This window comes from Colius striatus, chromosome 16, assembly GCF_028858725.1.
Source record: "Colius striatus isolate bColStr4 chromosome 16, bColStr4.1.hap1, whole genome shotgun sequence".
In the NCBI taxonomy this organism is placed as follows: Eukaryota; Metazoa; Chordata; class Aves; order Coliiformes; family Coliidae; genus Colius; species Colius striatus.
The window spans coordinates 3,953,196-3,971,598 of NC_084774.1; the positions used below are offsets into that span (position 1 = coordinate 3,953,196).

The window sequence follows — 18,403 nt, forward strand, 5'->3', positions numbered from 1 at the left end:
ATGTCTATGCTGGACATGAGCGAGTTTGGGGAGGCTGCTGAGTACCTTCGGAAAAGCTACACGGAGCAGCTGAAGCTTCAGACCATCCCTTTCGATGGTAAGGCCTTGGGGCAGCCCCACACGTGTGCCCCACACCAGCCCCTTGCCCATGGCTCTCTTTGGAGACCAGCCCCATCCCCTTCCCAGTGCTGCTCCCCGTGGGATCGCAGCCACTGCAGAATTGTCCCCAGCACCCTGGAGGACACCAAGATCTCAGAAGCAGGAAAAGCAGGGTTTTGACTTTCCCCTTGTTTGCTGAGGTGCAGGTGGAGGTGGCTCTGTGTCTCCTCTGACCCCGAGGGGCAAGAAGGGCTGAGGGAGATGGGCTGAAGGGCTGCTGGCAAGGCCCCTTCCAGCTCTGTTTCATTTTGGAGGTGTCTGTTCTGTCTCAGTCGCCTGCTTGGGCTCCAGGGCCCAACTTACTTAACATGGTTCAGCAAATGAGGAGAGTTTTGCTTCCTCTCACTATCCTTTTTCTTTGTGATGGTGTGAGTGCAAGCACATGTGAAGCAGCAGGCTTCTGCCAGGCTAAAAGCTGACCCCAGCAAAGCAAACAGCTGCCAAACATGAAGAAGGCAAAGAAATCTCAGCTCCTATGCCCACATGTGTAGGAAGGGCTGATCACTGTCTTGTTGTGTTATCAGACTGAATTCATATGGCTTTCAGCTGACAATTTCCAGTGGCTTCCTACATTTCAAACTGGTTTGTGTCTTCCTTTCCTTTCCTTTCCTTTCCTTTCCTTTCCTTTCCTTTCCTTTCCTTTCCTTTCCTTTCCTTTCCTTTCCTTTCCTTTCCTTTCCTTTCCTTTCCTTTCCTTTCCTTTCCCTCCCCTCCCCTCCCCTCCCCTCCAGGGAAGAAGCGAGTTTGGATCCCAGATGAGAAAGAAGCTTATATTGAAGTAGAAATCAAAGAAAGCTCCGGTGGCAAAGTCACCGTGGAAACCAAAAATAAGGAAGTAAGCAAAATACCTTTCCTTTTCCAAGGGAGATCAAGTGTTTGCAGAGAGGGGGATATGTGTGACAAGATCATGTCTGGAACTACTCAAGCTCTTGTTGATAACCCTTCTACTCTGGGCCATCAGTCATGCCCTGAGGGGACACACACCACAGTGTGTCAGGACACGTAGGCCAATTACTTGCCAAGAGTGGCAAGGGTTCAGCATCCCCCATGGAGTGCTTGTTTTAAAACTGTGGTTTACCCTGTGAGACAGAGTGAGGAGGGGACGGTGGGGCTGGCCCAGCACAGCCCTTGGCAATACTCATCCCCTGCCCCACTCACCTCCAAGGCTCAAACAAGAGGTAAGGGGCCAATTGGCCAATTCTTGATCGTTTTAGCTGGGATTTGCAGCAGAGTGAGCAATGTGGCTGGGAGAACAGGCTCTGGGCAAAGGGGTAAGACCAGCTGTGGCAAGTGGTGAGGGTCTTGCTTTCCAGCAGCGAGAGGGAGGCGAAACAGGCAAAGATCAGCTGTTATTTGTTAAGATAATATCCAGGACAAATAGCTGCAAATGAGCTTAATTAATGCTAGGGAGTTGCAGGGCCCCTCAGCTTCATTTCAGTACAGGCACTTGTGGCAAACTGGGAAAAAGAACAAGGACCTGCCAGGCAGTAAATAGTAGACTGGATTATTTCTATTCCCTGGCTAGTCAGCGTGGCAGGGAGAGTGCTCAGAACTGCTGAAACGGCAAAGAAAGATACGGAACAGTCTTTGAAAGCATCAAGGCTTTGAGAAAATCTTGGGTTGAAACTGAGAAAAAAAAGGTAATTTGCCCTCTCCAAAAGAACATTTGTTAAGAAAAATATTTAAACAGTTTATTTTGGTCGGGGGAGTTGGACTGGATGATCTTTCAATGTCCCTTCCAACCCTTAAGATTCTGTGAGTCTGTGATCTTTGAACCATCATCAGTCTCTGTGAGCAAAGCCATTTCCAAACCTTTTTTGTTTAATGTTCCCTCTTGAAACTGTCTTTTTGGGTAAACTGTCACGGATTTACAAAATCTGAACATGCCTCTGCTTTCCCTGGATCAACATTTCCAGCAGAAACAGATCCAAGAGCCATCACCCCACTCTTATCCTTCTGTCTATCCACCCTCTGGCTTTTAACACCTAACACCTTTTAACACCACACACTTCATCTTCACCTGTGAGAAACAAACAAACCCAAATGAATCTCTTTGAAGGGTTTCATTTAATCTTTACTAAGGAGACCATTTGCTAAATCCAGCTTCTTCCATTCAGGTCAGATACGTGATGTGACAGTTTCCCAGTGCTTGGCTTCACTGGATTAAATAAATCCAGTCATAAATGATGGGGTACAGGCTTCAGCTGTTTGCCCAAGTAACCAGGGGTAACTCTCTGACTAAAAGACTGCACTGCTCTGGGGTTTTAGGCTGTGAAGGGGAGTGCAGGAGGAGGGTGCTGAACACATTGTGGGATAACATCTTGTTGCTCCCCAGCTTGGATCCTCTCTGTTTGGCTCAGTGTGGGGGAGGGAACAGGTCTGGAGCTTGTTTGTCCCAGCTGGGCTTTGTGGCTGGGGTGATGGTGAGCCTCCCCTAACCCTGTCATCCCCAAATGGAGGGCAACTCTGTCAGGAGAACAGCAGACATGGGGACAACTCCCCATGCATGAGACTGTCAGTGTGTCCATCCACACGGCAGGTTTTTGAGGAAAGGGTGTTTGGTGGGGGCTGGGGGTTCATCTGATGTGTTTCCCCTTCTCTGGCAGACACGGGTGGTGAAGGAGGATGACGTGCAGCCCATGAACCCCCCCAAGTTTGACATGATCGAGGACATGGCCATGCTGACACACCTCAACGAGGCCTCCGTGCTCTACAACCTGAAGCGCCGCTACTCCCACTGGATGATCTACGTAAGCCAACAGTGCCTGGCCAACGGGGGCTGGGGGTCACCCCACGAGGTTGGGAGGGGAACCCCTGTTCCACATCCACCTCCTTTCTCCCTGCAGACCTACTCGGGGCTCTTCTGTGTCACCATCAACCCCTACAAGTGGCTGCCCGTCTACACCGCACCTGTGGTGGCAGCTTACAAGGGCAAGCGGCGCTCCGAGGCCCCTCCCCACATCTACTCCATCGCTGACAACGCCTACAACGACATGCTGCGCAGTAAGTGCCCCCCACAAGGACCCCCATCTCGGGCGGTCTGTGCTCCACGGGCAGGGGGTAAGGACGTGGCACTGACCTAAGGCCTTCTCCTTTTCTTCCAGACCGTGAAAACCAGTCCATGCTCATCACGTAAGTGCCACTCCATGCCTTTGCCCCTGCCCGGCTCACAGTGTGACCTCTGGGCCCCAGGACGGCCCCCCCAGCCATGTCTGTCCCCCGGCCCCAGCAGCTGTCAGCCTCCCTGTCCCTGTCCCTTGCACCCAGCCTGCTGCCACCACCATGCCAGCTGACAAAGCCCGGGGCGAGCGGGCTCCCCCGCACCCCGACAGCTGCCCCAGGGCACCCCGGCCACCCGCGTCCTCCCAGGAACGCAGAGAGAAGCAGAGATGGAGGCCAAGGCCAGGGAGGAGCGGTGGCGGCCTCCCAGAAGCGAAGGGGAAGGAGAGATGGAGACCAAAGGCAGAGGGAGATGGCGGCAGCAGCCGAAGGGGCGGTGGCGGGGGAGGAGGGTGATGTGGGAGGGTGTAGGCCAGGTTGATTTCAAGTGACATATAGATAAGGGCTATATAAAGGACTCTGAAGGACCCTATGCTGCTGCCAGGAGCCACGGACATTTTTAGCCTCGGCCATAGCCTAATTAGGAAAGGCAGGGGCTGCGGAGAGATGCTTGGCGCGTGTCCGGTGGCAGCTCTGCCCCCCGGCTCCCCCCCGGCTCTTTGTGATCTGGGATTACAATGGGAGAGCAGCTAACTATAGGGATGAGCTCAGCAGGGCCCGCCGGCTGCCCACAGCCCGCCATCTCCAAGAGCCCCCAACACCACAGGCCGTGCTGAGACCACCCGAGCGAGATGAGAGCCGGGCCGTGCTGATCCCGGACAGCTGAAGCCCCGGGGCCTGGGCCGTCTGGCACCTCCCGCCATGGCTGCATGGCTCCCCCCGCGGCACCTCGGCCCAGGCAGGCAGGGCCCGGGCTGGCAGCCGCAGGCCACTGCAAGGATGGAGCTGGGCTTCACTCCAAACACAAACCCCAAAGACAGGCACGTCCCTGCCCCGGGCTGGAGGGGATTGATAGCACCCACCTCCCTCCTGGTGTGAGGGGTGGAGTGGCAGGTCGGCAGGGTCTCTGTTTGACGTCTCGCCTGTTCTTTGCCTCTTGTCCTTGATCTGTGTATTTCTGTTGCTCTAAGCGGAGAATCTGGTGCTGGTAAGACTGTAAACACCAAGCGGGTCATTCAGTACTTTGCCATTGTCGCAGCCTTGGGCGACACACCGGGCAAGAAATTAGTAAGAACCTCTTTTGAAACAAGTTCTTGCTGTTTTCTTCCCTTCTTTCCCTCTCCCAGCCTTTATTTTTCCCTCCTTCCCCCTTTTCTTCTTCTTTTTACTGCTTTTGGTGGTTTTTTCTTCCCCCAACTTTTTGCACTGAGAGCGTGTTTTGGTCTGACCCACCCAGGGCTTGGCTTTCCCCTGACTTTTGAACAAGCAAGGCTTGAAATTATTCTGCTCAGGGGGAAATGGATGTCTCTTTTTTTTTTTCTGATGTGGCTGCTCAATCTGTGCAGCCTGGAAGAGGCACTTTAGACGCCCTCTTCATCTTCTCTTCCTCCTTCAACACCCCACAAATCCTCTTCTTAAGGAGCATTAAAAGAATGGAGCAAACCTGCCATTTCCCACGTTGCCTCTTTTAAGCCTTGCTTTTCATCCTTTTCTCCCTCTTTTTTTCCCTCCTCTTGTTCATTTTGACCCTTTTGTACCTTGTGCTTTTCTTGCTCTTGTTTTGATTCTTGCATTTCTTTGGTGCTGGTTATTTTTGAGCTGCCCTTGCAATTGCTTATTTCTTCTTGATATGTTGAGGCTCCAGCCTGCTTTTCCCTTGTAGAAGCAAACTGGCTGCTTTAGGTAGCAGACAAGCAATACTTCAGCATTCTTTTCTTTACTCTTCCTTGGGTTTGGATTTAACTGTTCTTGCTTTTTGATGCATTTCTTGATTTTCTTGAGCTAATCTATTTAACAACTTTTTGGCATCTCTTATAAAGTTTAATCCTTTTTTTCTTGGACCTCTTTTTGGCACTAAATGGTCATGCCCTGCTTTTCTGACCATGCTTCTTGTGGTTCTTGCCTGGCTTTTCTGGATTTCTAAAGACATTTTTCTTTCCTTTCTCTAGGCAGCTCTTGCCACTAAAACTGGGGTAAGTGTTGGAGACTCCTAATCTTTAATGCTGAGGACAGAGTTCTGCTGCACCACAGAGCTATGGTGGGGTGATGAAGAATGCCTGTGTGGGGCTCTGCCTTGGGTCTGGGAGCAAGGGCTTTGTATCTCCCACTTTCCCACAGTTTGAAGCTTTGGTATTGCATCTCGTGGGGACTTTACACCTTTCTATCTCCAGCCTCTACTTTGAGGGATTGTTACTCTTTCAGATGCTTGTTTCTGACCAGCACAGTGTTTGCCTGTGGGCTCCTCCAAAGATTAGGTGAAGCCTCCACTCTCTGAGCCATTAGTGTCCCCTCCAGCCTCCAAGCCCAGCTGAGGATGGTGGTGCTGAGGGGCTGGGGAAGAGCAGCTTTGCCAGGGGCAACACTGTGCTTTGGGTACAGACTGGGGCACTGACCATACCAGGACATACCACCCTCTGCAAAGACCTGAACTAGCTTGGCCCAGCATGCTGCAGGTAGCTGATGCCCCTGCCTGGGGTGTGTTTCTGAGGTGCTTGCTTAGCTCCAAGGAAACAACCGAGCAAAATCCAGCAAAGATGCAGAAACCCAGCACAGGTTCAGTCCCTGTCACTCCCAGCACCCCCAGGGCTCAGCTGTCCCAGCAGCTCAGTTAAATGTCCTTGGCCTTGGGTTTCTCTCTCTGAGTGCTGAGGGATGGCCTTGAGCTGAGGAACGCTCTTGGTCAGGGGATGCTCATTAGCACACGAGTCTCAGAACACTTGGGCAAGCTTACAGAGAGTGAGATAGCTGGGGGGGGCTGAATCTGTGGGTCCTGGGGCAGCCTGTGGGGCAGCCCCTATTGAATCTCATGGGCCAGGCACTTTTAGATCAGGCTGAATTTAATGATAACAGACCAAAGGATATCCAAGTGACAGAATGCAGGTTGTTAGTAAAGCTGTGGTTCACAGCTGTCTCTTTTGCCTGTCACACATCTGGAGCTGCAGAGGTGAGGAGCAGCTATGGGCCCAACACTGAAAAGCCAGCTTGGCTCCTGGTAGGCAGAGCGCAGAGCTGATGTTTCTCACCTCAGGAAAGCTCTATGGACTGAAATATATCAGAGCATGGGCAAAAGCTCTCATGGAGAATCCTGCAGGTGCCTGTGTCACCAGACTCACTGCTGTTGTCAAACCCTACTGTCCTTGCCGTGCCTTGGCACGAGCCTCCTGCTTCTCTCCCTGAATTCTTGTCCTGCTTTGCCTGCATTAGGTAGAGGCTGTCTCTTTGTCTTTGAACTGTGCATGTGAAACGAAAGTAGAAAAAACAAGGTTAAGGGAAGATGAATCTTGCTCAGGGAAGCCCCAGTGAGTTCAGCAGATCATGCCAGGTGGGACCTGTGCTGTGTTCCCATCACACCATGACCCTGCTGTGCATGCTGTTGGTGTAGGGGCTAGTAGATCAAGCCTGACTGCTGGATCTCTTCTTTTACTGTTACTGGAGCCATCCAAGACATTGGTTTAGTGGAAGAGGAAAGAGCCTGTTTAGGCTGCTGTGGTGACAGTGTGTGCTTGCTCTTGGTTTGCATATGGGAGCAGCCTAAGATAAGGGGCTGAGGACTGCTGTGTGCAGAGAGGACAGTAGCCTGGACCAGCTGAGGCAAGGAGAAGCTCACAGAGAGCACTGCTGCAAAACCTAGCTCTGCTGAGCCCTACACAGAGCTGCATTGCCTCATGAGACACAAATATGCCTCAGGAGCAGCAGGTTCTTACAGGCAGCAAGCCTGTAAGAGTGCAGCAAGCAAATGCTGCCAGGAGCTCTGCTCTCTGTGTCCCTCTGTTGTTGGCAACAGATGCCCTGGGGCTGGGTGGGATCTGACACATCCTTTGCTTTTGTTTTCCAGGGCACCCTCGAAGATCAAATCATTGAGGCTAACCCAGCTATGGAAGCTTTTGGCAATGCCAAAACCATAAGGAATGACAACTCCTCACGTTTTGTAAGTGTCTTGGCAGGTCAGAGAGCTTAATGTGCCATGTGTCTGCCCGCTGGATGCCTCACTGGTGGCACTGGGTAGCCAAAGGCACACAGCAGGAAGCCAGCTCTGCTTCCCAGTGGGGTGGGACTGCTGAGGCCAAGCTGCTTCTGGTGACACCAGTGCAGGACAGAATGAGTCACCCTGCTGTCACAGCCTGTGGCTAGAGAGAAGTCCCTTACAGGACCAAAGCTGAGATGGCCAGTGTTGAGGGCCAGCCTGGAGTGCTGGAGCTAGAAGAGAGAAGTGTACCTCTCACAGGAGGCAGCATCTTTTTTGGTAAGCCTAGCCTGGGCCTGCTGTGGGATGCAAAGCTCCTCAGCCACAGGCTTTGATGCCTGTTCTTGTGCCTTGGAGGGAAATGGTACCCTCCCAGGTGAGATTGCTCAGCACACCACAGGGCAGGAGGCTGTGGGCAAGCTCCATGTCACACTGCCCTGCAGAAGTGCTTTCAGCTGTTAGAACAGGCCTGAGGACAGAGATTTATCTGCTGTGAGTGAAACTTCTCCCTGCCTAGTGTTTAAACCTTCCCAATTCTGTCTGACCCACTGCACATTACAAACCAGACAACTTCCCTCACCTACCCCTCAGAACCCAGGAACTTGCCTGGCGCCAGCTGAAGCCTAAGAAGTGGGAAATTACTGGTGTCTTGTAGCTGTCTGTGGTTTCTAGGAGCTGTTTGGAGTTGTACCTGTGTAGCCAAGCCCAGCATTTACCTCCTGCTCATGTTTTCAGGGCAAGTTCATCCGGATCCATTTTGGCCCCTCGGGGAAGTTGGCCTCTGCAGACATTGACATCTGTGAGTAAACGTGACAGGGGGATTTCACCTCACTGTTGCTGCTGTTTCTGGGTCAGCTCCAGGAAAGAACAAGCCCTCCTCTAACCCCTCTGCCCTGTTTGATTCTAGATCTTCTGGAAAAATCAAGAGTGATTTTCCAGCAACCCAAAGAGCGAAGCTACCACATCTACTACCAGATCCTGTCTGGGAAGAAGCCAGAGCTGCAGGGTAAGGCAGCTTGAAGCTGCAGCATAGCCTTTGGATCACAATGGCCTGCCAACAGCCACAAAGAGCTCTGCTGTCAGCTCTGGGGTCCACAGGGAATGAGCAAACCCAGTTCACTACACTCAAGTGCTCTGCTAGCTGTGCAGGATCCTAGAATTGGCAGGCAATTCACAGTGGAGGGGATTTCAAGAGGTCATCTAGTCCAGCCTCCTCTATCCTCACAGACTCAGAAGCCAGACTAAAGCCCTTTGTGCAACTGTCCAGGAGCAGAGAAGTGAGGATGCAGGGTCTGTCTGCATGGGGGAGCATGCATTGCAAAGCTGCCTTGCCCAGAGTCCTTGTTGTGTGGTGGGTTCAGCACTGACCTCAGCATATGCAAGCTGGATAGTCTCTCATTTTGGGGTAGGGGAATGTGTTTTGCAGCCTACTCTGAGCTCCTTCATCCACCTCAGTGAGACAACATGGTTTAGATGAGCTTGAAAACAACTGCAGAACTCACAGCATGGGTCTTAAATGTGTTCCCCAGAACAGCCCAGGTGACCCAAATTTGCAGTGGGCCAGTCCTGTGCTCCCAGCAGCCCTGCCCTCCAGGGGCTTGGTCATACAGGGTGTGCAGGAAACATTTCCACCTTGCAGAAGGATGGTTGGCACCATCCGCTGGGGTGGTCAGCCTCTTGGCTGTGGGCTCTGGAACTTGTTGCTGGCTCGAGAACAATACCTTATTAGGCAGGCCTGAAGAGCTGTGCAGAGCAGTAATCTTATCTGGTGGTCACAAGGACATGGATGGCCACTTCTAAAACAGTCTGCAGCCAAGCCATATCCCAAGATAGCAAGCAGGAGGCACAGCACAGAGGAGATGGACCCATGCATGGACCTGCCTGGGCTTGAAGAGGCTGTTCCTCCCACGGGCTGGTGCCCTCTATTTGGGGTTGGTGAAGCCTTTCCTCTTCAACCCCAGCTTTGTCTCTGTCAGACTGGCCTCACCCTTTGCATCTCTTCCCCCAACAGACATGCTGCTGCTCTCCCTCAACCCCTATGACTACCACTTCTGCTCTCAGGGTGTCACAACTGTGGACAACCTGGATGACGGCGAGGAGCTCATGGCCACAGATGTACGTGTACCTCCTTCACAGCGAGGCAGGGACCTGAGCCAGGGCACAACCTCCTTAAGGGCACACAGGGGAATGTGTCCTGGCTTTTCTGTGGCCCTCTCCTGAGTTAGCTGTGAGTTCCCTCAGGTTTATGGGCTGTGAACCTACAAGAAAAAGTGGAGTGACCCTGATCTCCTCCAACAGCCTCCTCCAGTCAGAGGAGGGAGAGTAATTTCCTGCATTAGAAAGGGCCTGTAGCACCTGAGCACTTCTCATGGCTCCTGTGAGAAGATGAGACAGCTTGGAAAACCTCCTGCTTGTGGGTATTAGGCTAGTCCTTTTGCTTTCAAGCAGATATTGTGGGAGCTGTCCTCCCATTCAAAGTCCCATGGACAGGATTCCATGGCTAGGTGCCCAGAACCCCAGGGTAGGGACAGCACTTTAGGAGACAGTGGGAGGACCAGCTTTCACATCAGAGTAGTGATTTTGCCCTGTCTGTACTGCTTTGTCTCTCCTCAGCATGCCATGGACATCCTGGGCTTCAGCAACGATGAGAAATACGGCTCCTATAAAATTGTGGGTGCCATCATGCACTTTGGCAACATGAAGTTCAAGCAGAAGCAGCGGGAGGAGCAGGCAGAGGCTGATGGCACTGAAAGTGAGTTTAGCTCCACACTGCCAGGTCTGCTCAGCCTGGGCTGGGCATGCAAACTCCTTCAAGGATGGGCTGTGATAACTTGCCTTGTCTGATCTGTGGAGGCCAGTGATCCCAAGCAACCCCACTGTCTTAGGACCTTCTGTAGGTGCACAAAGGGGCTTGGCCTTGAATGGGCACATTTAGGACAGCCTTTTCTGCAAGCACTAGGTCTGATCTGCATCAGCCTTGATTCAGAAACATCACAGCCTGTCACACCCTGGCTGTGCTTCACCTTGCTCAGTCCTCTGCCCTTCATCAGCTCTTCTCTTACACTTCATTAGACAGCCTTCCAGAGCAGGTCATACACAGAACTGCAGCCAGGCCATCATCAGGACTGCACAGACCTGCTCAAGTCACAGCCTCCTGAAGAACAGTTAGAGTAGGATCCATAGAATGGTTAGAGTAGGATACAGTCACTGTCTAATACTTTTTTTTCTTGCTTGTGGCTTGGGAAAATCCAGGGCAAACCATAGCTGTAAGAGGACAGTCAGGCTGCAGAGCAAACCTGGACAGTCAGAAAAGCCAGAGCTCAAGTGTCTTCTATTGCTTTTGCACTGCTGCATTATATCTGGCTCCCAGACACAACAGAGCAAAGCTTTAATGAGAGTAGGACTTTCCAGCATGTGGAAGGAGGTGAAGAGGAGACCTATCACTTAGCTGAAGGCTTAAGCAGTAGCAGTACATCAGCTGAGGCAGGGATCCAGCAGGAATGACTGCCTGGATCAGACCTTGTCGGGCTCATATTGATGAAGGAAGGGTTCCCCTTGCCTGAGCAATGTCAACACAGGACTCAGCTGCTAACTGGGAATTAAAGAAGACTTTGATCTAGCAGTGATTTCCCTACAGAGGTGAGTTTCTAGCTACAATCTGCTGTTAGGAGCCTATGAAAGATAAGCAAGAAAATCACCACTCTTGTGGTCAGTTCAGATTCACTGCATGGGGATCCAAGCTCTCATTGCAAAGTGCATAAATCCCCAGATCCAGAAGACTCAAAAACCTGATAAGCACCTGATAAGGTGGAGCAGATCTGCTGTGGCCATCTCCCTCCTCCAAACAGTAGCTTCTCAGGCAGGAGGTCCAGACTTTAAATGCAATATACACCCTCCAGGATGGGAAATCACACTAGATGCTGGAAGAGACTCTGGAGCAGGTGGGAGAACTGGTACTGTTAGCATGGATCAGCAGAAAAGATGGTAATTTCTTCTCTTTCCTTTTTTTCCTTGCTCGCCTCTCACTTTATACTTTGCTCTTTGCCTTTGTCCTGGTTTACAGGTGCTGACAAAGCTGCCTACCTCATGGGAATCAGCTCAGCTGACCTCATCAAGGGGCTGCTCCATCCTCGTGTAAAAGTGGGCAATGAGTATGTGACCAAAGGTCAGAACGTGGAGCAGGTGAGTGTGCCAGGGCAGGGGCTCCCTGCTCTCCCTGGCATGAGACTCCTCTCCAGCCAGGCTCATTGCACAGTGTGACTCTGCACAGAGTGACTCCTGCTTCAGTTCACTCTCTTGGGTTTAGGAGAACACTCCAGAGCAGCAGGAGAAGGTGTATCCACAGTTACTGGCTTTTAGCAGCTGGGAAAGTTGGTGGCAGAGCTGGCAGATAACTTTGGGTATTGACCAAGGCTGGAGGTTCAGTGCAGTGTCTTCAAAGTGTGGGCTGGGTCATAGCCAGAGAGATCCAGTTTCTGAGGATCTTCTTCGGAGACAGTCACACTCCCATGAAGAGCTCAGCTCTGCAAAGTAGAAAAGCCACCTAAACACTCACCTAAAACTCTTCTGAACTGGTCTTGTGGGAGAGACAAGCACCACAAATGTAGGTTGTTAGATTAGAGCCACATCCCAGTTAGGAACACAAACCCAGGGCAAGTCAGTCCTTGAGTGAAACTCAAGAAGCCTGGAGGAGCTGGTGTCTTCCCCAAAGTGAGCTGTAGGCTCCTGCCATGCACAAGACTTCTGAGAAGGTAACTTCAGACAGACTCTAAGACCTTAGAGGCTGAGAATGGGCCAGGGGCACGAGAACACACTTGTGAACATGTGAAACCTTACCTTGGAGCATGTCCTGTAACCATCAGCTCCCTGGATCTGTCTGTCTGTGTGACAAGAGGAGCTCTCAGCCTCTCCTCAGCTCCTAGAAAAGCAGGGAGAAGCACAGGTGCTCATGACCTGCTCTCTGCTTTGCTTTGGCAGGTTGTCTATGCTGTGGGAGCCCTGGCTAAAGCCACCTATGACCGTATGTTCAAGTGGCTGGTGACTCGGATCAACAAGACCCTGGACACCAAGCTGGCCAGGCAGTTCTTCATCGGGGTGCTGGACATTGCAGGCTTCGAGATCTTTGATGTGAGTTCTTCAGGCCCCTGCAGTGGCTCTGGGGGAATGTTGGAGCAAAGAGGCAGCTCCCAAGGACTGTTCTTCCATTGATGGGAGTACACCTCCAATGATTCCTGCCTACCTGCTCTAGTAGCAATCCACCTGAGCCCAGCAGAGATCACTCTTTACACCCAGAGAAAACAGGAGAAGGACTTCCCTTCACATCTGGAGCTACTGCTTCTAAATTAGGTTTGTTTTGTTCTTGCAGTTCAACAGCTTTGAGCAGCTGTGCATCAACTTCACCAATGAGAAGCTGCAACAGTTTTTCAACCACCACATGTTTGTCCTGGAGCAGGAAGAATACAAGAAGGAAGGCATCGAATGGGTCTTCATTGACTTTGGCCTGGACCTGCAGGCTTGCATTGATCTGATTGAGAAGGTAAAGCCTGAGTCAGGGCACAGGGATGGTGCTTCTGGTAGGCAGCTTGTTTGCCAGCCTGAAACACTGAGGAGTGTTCTGATACCAGAAATGAAATTATTCCCTCACCAGTTGGTGGCAAGTGCCCAACTTTGTTTTCTGCACACTTGCAGCTCAGAGCCTCCAGCCCTTTGAGTCCTTTTTGACACAAATGTTGGCTTTAGGTAACCACAGAAATTCTGATCCTACCCACAAAACTCAGTGTGGCCTTTTCCTCCAGAGAACAGTGGCCTCTATCCACTTGCAGCCCCTGAGTGCCTCTTACCTGAGTACTTGCTGATTCAGAGCAGCTTGCAGAAAAGACCTCCACCATTGCACAGAGGAAACTCACTGTTCTTGTCTGGAAAGGAGCCAACCTGTGAGGGTTCTGGGGAGGATCTCCCCTTCCCAACAGTCTGATGGACCTGGGCAAGCCCCCAGGTCTTGCAGGCCTGGCCAGTCAGATGAAGCCTGAATATGGTGATTAACTTGCTCTGTAGTCAGTGTCTTGCACCATTTGCCTGACTGAGGACGGGGTTTCCCAAAGTCAAGCCTTGCCTCACCTTGCTGAGTGGCACAGAGAGGCACCCCCATTCTGGCATGAGATGGAGCAACACTGAGCTCAGACCTCCTGATACCACCTTCTCCCTGCAGCCACTGGGAATCCTGTCCATCCTCGAAGAGGAGTGCATGTTCCCAAAAGCCTCTGACATGTCATTCAAAGCCAAACTCTACGACAACCACCTCGGGAAGTCACCCAACTTCCAGAAGCCACGGCCAGACAAGAAGAGGAAATATGAGGCCCACTTTGAGCTGGTGCACTATGCTGGTGTGGTAGGTCCCTGCTCAGCACCCCCCCAGCACCCACCCCCTCCCCCTTGCAGGGCTCCCCTGACCTTTGTCTTGCTCCTCTGCTGACAGGTGCCGTACAACATCGTTGGGTGGCTGGACAAGAACAAGGACCCTCTGAATGAAACAGTGGTGGCCACCTTCCAAAAATCCCAAAACAAGCTCCTGGCCTCCCTCTATGAGAACTATGTGGGCTCTGCTTCAGGTGAGGAGCAATCTCACTCCTTTTCTGACCTCTGTCTCTCCCTCCCTTTGCAGCAAAGCTTCCTCAGCCCCACACTCAGCTGTTAGTGCAGCATTCCTGCACCTAACAGCCTGGGCAAAGGGAAGACCTACATTGATCCCTAGAATCCTCTCTGACCTGGGTACGTGGGCACTCCAGACCTGCAGTGCTGGCCAGGGGGCTTTAGATGGGTGGTTAAGACCAGACTGAACATGTGTGGCGTGGTAGAGCTGTTTTGGTGGCCTTGTGATCTGGGACACGTGAAGGGGTCTCCTGTTACCAAAAGCTGAGGAGCAGCATCCAAAGTTGGGTCAATGCTGAGAAATCCCTAAAGGGTGGTTGTCAAAAGGATGAGGCCAGTCTTTGTTCTGTGGTGGCCAGTGACAGGACAAGGGGTGACAGAAAGAAGCTGGAACACAGGAAATGTCACTGGCACAGGAGGAGAAACCCCTTTGGTGCTGAGGTGAGGGAGCCCTGGCCCAGGCTGCCCAGGGAGGGTGTGGAGGCTCCTTCTCAGGAGGTTTCCAACCCCACCTGGACACGTTCCTGTGCCCCTGATCGAGGGGAACCTGCTTTAGCAGGGGGTTGAGCTGGATGAGCTCTGCAGGGCCCTGCCAACCTCCTCCATTCTGTGATTCTGTGGGAGATGGTTTTGGTGGTTTGTGGCTTTGCTCTGCAGCAGGGTGTTGCCATCTCTGTTTTACAGACACATGGGGCTGTGAGAGTTTCAGGGGTGTTTGGGGGATGCTCCTGGGTCCTCCAAGCAAAGCAGAGGCTTTGCTGATGTAATGAACCAATATTTCAACCCAACAGATGAACCTCACAAACCAGGGACCAAGGAGAAACGTAAAAAGGCAGCTTCTTTCCAAACAGTGTCACAGCTGCACAAGGTAAGAGCCAGCCCCTCATCACAGCCATGCTCAGAGTGTCCCTCTAGCAGTCCCCTTTCCCTTCCAGGACTCTGGGGTATCTTGCACATGAGGTCCTCAAGGACCACCACTAGGCCAAAGCTCCTCACACCCTGTTGTCCCCATGCAAGGGGCCCGTGCCTGGCAGATTCCCAGCCCTGTGCCCATGCCTGGCAGATTCCCAGCCCTGTGCCCATGCCTGGCGGTGTCCCAGCTGTTTAGGGAAGGGCAGGAGGCTCCAGCAGAGCGAGGGCTCCCTTTGAGCTGGGGCTTGTGCTGCTGCTGCCCTCGTGACGATGCTTGTGCTTCCCGGCGGCTCCTTGGCCTTTGGGAGAGCGGCAGTTAAGACTTGTAGTGATGTTTAGATGATGTATTACATGAACATCACTTTAAGTCTGTGCTACTTCTCTCCTCATTCTTGTCAGCGGGAAGGACAGCCTTTGGGCAGAAGAAAATGGAGGAGGATCTTACAGGTGTCTGGGCAGGTGGCTGCCTGCTGTCCCACCCAGGGAAGGGACCTGAGCTAATCTGCAGCTCAGAATAACACACATCCCCATTCCCATCCTCACCACAGGAGTTATTTGTCCACTCCAGAGCTTAAGCAACTTGAAAGCAGCACAGAAGGGTGTGTGAGCCCAAAGCTGTGTCCTGCCATGCAGCCTCGTGCCAAGGTGCTCAGAGAGGGCAGCACTTGTGTCACACAGACGTGGCACGTCCAAGTCACGGGCCTTGGGGAAAGGGTGTCTATGGCAAGAAGCTGACATGGAGCTGTGGGAAGGAGTTCCATTCCCTTCCCAAGCTGGTCCTGGACAGGCTGAGCCTGTCTGAGCAGAGGAAGGCACCCTGGAAAGATTGAGGGTGCAGATGCTATTCCTGCAAGAAAAGGCAGGGCCATGTCTTGACCTGAGCCCTGCTTTACAGAGAAAAGGAGGCCCAGGCGGGGTGAGCAGAGCCCTCTGTCATGGCCAAAGGGCATGGGCAGCACTGGGAAGTGCAGGGAAAACCCAGTGAGATGAGGACTGCAGCCAGTGTGGATGCCTGCACTGGGTTTGCAGGGTGCTTGGCACCAGCAGAGCTGGGTGCCAGGAATATGCTCAGCACTGTGGCCTGGCTCTCCTCTGCAGCAAAGCTTGACCTACAAACACTAGGGAAGCATCTGGCTCCTCTCTGGTGTATGTTTTGGCACATCTGCCAGCCCAGTGCCCTCTGCCACTGCTCCCTCCCTGGCAGAAGGCAGGGGTCCTACCATGGGGCTGGAGGTGTCCCCTGGCAGGACAGCACAGAGAGCAGCCAAGCAGGAAATTCCCCCTCTACCATGCAGAGTGGTAAAGGGGCTCTGAGTATTTGCTCTGTCCCTGCCCATGGCAGGGAGGGGCTGGTGAGGAGTGTTATAGGGGAGCAGAGCTGTCACTTGGTGCCTCATGCCCGGTCTCTGCCCTACAGGAGAATCTCAACAAGCTGATGACCAACCTGCGCTCCACTCAGCCCCACTTCGTCCGCTGCATCATCCCCAACGAGACAAAGACCCCAGGTATGCCTGGACTGAGGCAGCACCCCAGCAGCTCCCTTGGGTGACATCCACTTGTGGGAGCTGCCAGGGACTCTGACACCCATCTTCTCCCCAAAACTCTTCTTGCAGCAGCTCTGCTGCCACTGAAACTCGACCCTGTCTCAGTGTGGAAAGCCCTGTGACCTGTGCTGGTCTCTGCCACTGGGGAGAATGAGCTTTGCCAGGCTCCCATTCTGGCTGTGCTTTGATGGTTGGGCTGCCTTGCACTGGTGTGCAATGGCAGGCACTCAAGACTCTTTCAGGCTGGCTCCCACCAGCCAGAGCCCAGGCTGCAGCCCTGGTGCTCAGCACAGGCCCACAGCACATCTTAACCCCTGTGTTCAGACCCACGGGCAGTTTCCAGAGTTCAGGCCCATGCTGCAGCTCCCTCTCCCCTGTCCTCTTGGGCTGAGTGTCTGCTCCATCTCTCCTGTTCCTCAGGAGCCATGGATGCCTTCCTGGTGCTGCACCAGCTGCGGTGCAACGGTGTCCTGGAAGGGATCCGCATCTGCCGGAAGGGATTCCCCAACAGGATCCTCTACGCAGACTTCAAGCAGCGGTAACTGCCTCTGCCCCACATCCTGAGGGGACACAGGCTGCCCTGGCTCTGAGCTGCTGCCCAGCTTGGGCAGGGCTGCTCTGAACCACCACAGCTTGGGCTGCTGTGCTGCTGGGGTTGTGGTGCCAGGCGTGATGAGACAGCAGGGCTGGGGGTGCCTGAGGTGCTGGATGCAGGGCTGGGGCAGGGGGATGGAGGCAAGGCTCAGGTTGTCCAATCCTAGCTCTGATTTCTCTCTGCCCTTGGCATCCTCATGGTCTCCAGGCTGGCTCCATCCACCCTGCATGGTTTGAGTCTGACCAGGCACAGTGTTCCTTGTGTTCAGGGACCAAGATCTGGCAGAATTCCCTGGTGTCTGCTCTGCAGAATGGCCCATGCTGTGCCCTGGAGCTCCTGGTTCATACGCAGCTCCAGCCTGTGCTGCAGTGACATGCTTCCAGGGGGAGCTGGAATGACCAGGGTACAGGGATGATGACAGACCCCAACTCTGTGCTTGTCCTCCCTCTGTTTTGTCCCTGCAGCTACCGTATCCTGAACCCAACAGCCATTCCAGATGACAAGTTTGTGGACAGCAGAAAGGCCACAGAGAAGCTGCTGAGCTCCCTGGAACTGGACCACTCACAGTACAAGTTTGGTCATACCAAGGTGAGACTGAGTGGCTGGTCCTGGGATGGGAGGCATTGCCCTTCTGTCTGCCTGCAATCCCAGCTTGCTCTCCATGCCCAGCTTGCCTTCTGCCTGGCCACAGCCCTACTGAAGCCCCTGAAGGGACTCTTGGAAGGACTGAGATGCCAGTGCAGGCTGCAGCGTGTGGCCCTCACTGCTCTGGGCCTCCTGTAGCCCAGCTCTGCCTGGCTGGTTGTGGTACCCCTGAGGCCTCTGTCCTTTGTGCTGTTAACTCTGTCCTCACTGCCCTGCCTGCAGGTGTTTTTCAAGGCTGGCTTGCTGGGCTTGCTGGAAGAGATGCGGGATGAGCGTCTGGCCAAGATCCTGACCATGCTGCAGGCCAGGATCCGCGGGCACCTCATGCGCATCGAGTACCAGAAGATCATCAGCAGGAGGTAGAGTCTGGGGGCAGGAGGAACTTTGTGAGCATCTTCCCTCCTTGTTCCTTGGGTTTGATCTGTGGAGTTTGCCTGTGGCTGGCCTGTCTTGGAGGGATGGAGGCAGACCTGGGAGAAGTCTGGCATGGGGTCAGTCGTGTTTGTAGGTGGGGGGAGCCTTTGGTTGCCACTGGAAGGTTCAGAGGGATGTAGAGGGAGGAGACCTGACACCCAGTCCACACCACCTGTCCCTCTAATGTTCAGACAATGTGCCATTCATTCAACATGCTGCCATTTGTCCAGCTGGTGGAGAACAGGATCGTGTCCAGGCCTGCAAAAGCCAGGTCTCTGCTTCAGGGAGGATGGGAGGAGAGGA

At 53.2% G+C, this 18,403-nt stretch overlaps 1 protein-coding gene across 1 annotated transcript in view; it reads left to right on the forward strand.

Annotated features, from left to right (window-relative positions):
• The window catches only part of MYH7B (myosin heavy chain 7B), a 29,938-nt gene continuing 11,535 nt past the window's right edge, over positions 1–18,403 (forward strand). The window contains exons 1-22 of the mRNA XM_062009334.1: positions 1–97; positions 891–994; positions 2,766–2,909; positions 3,006–3,162; positions 3,264–3,291; positions 4,350–4,446; positions 5,328–5,351; positions 7,214–7,306; positions 8,078–8,141; positions 8,250–8,348; positions 9,354–9,457; positions 9,956–10,094; positions 11,406–11,524; positions 12,320–12,469; positions 12,708–12,878; positions 13,551–13,730; positions 13,818–13,950; positions 14,782–14,858; positions 16,320–16,407; positions 16,867–16,984; positions 17,506–17,629; positions 17,909–18,045. Of these exons, the coding sequence (XP_061865318.1) occupies positions 1–97; positions 891–994; positions 2,766–2,909; positions 3,006–3,162; positions 3,264–3,291; positions 4,350–4,446; positions 5,328–5,351; positions 7,214–7,306; positions 8,078–8,141; positions 8,250–8,348; positions 9,354–9,457; positions 9,956–10,094; positions 11,406–11,524; positions 12,320–12,469; positions 12,708–12,878; positions 13,551–13,730; positions 13,818–13,950; positions 14,782–14,858; positions 16,320–16,407; positions 16,867–16,984; positions 17,506–17,629; positions 17,909–18,045 (2,447 nt within the window). The remainder of the gene's footprint in view (positions 98–890; positions 995–2,765; positions 2,910–3,005; positions 3,163–3,263; positions 3,292–4,349; positions 4,447–5,327; positions 5,352–7,213; positions 7,307–8,077; positions 8,142–8,249; positions 8,349–9,353; positions 9,458–9,955; positions 10,095–11,405; positions 11,525–12,319; positions 12,470–12,707; positions 12,879–13,550; positions 13,731–13,817; positions 13,951–14,781; positions 14,859–16,319; positions 16,408–16,866; positions 16,985–17,505; positions 17,630–17,908; positions 18,046–18,403) is intronic.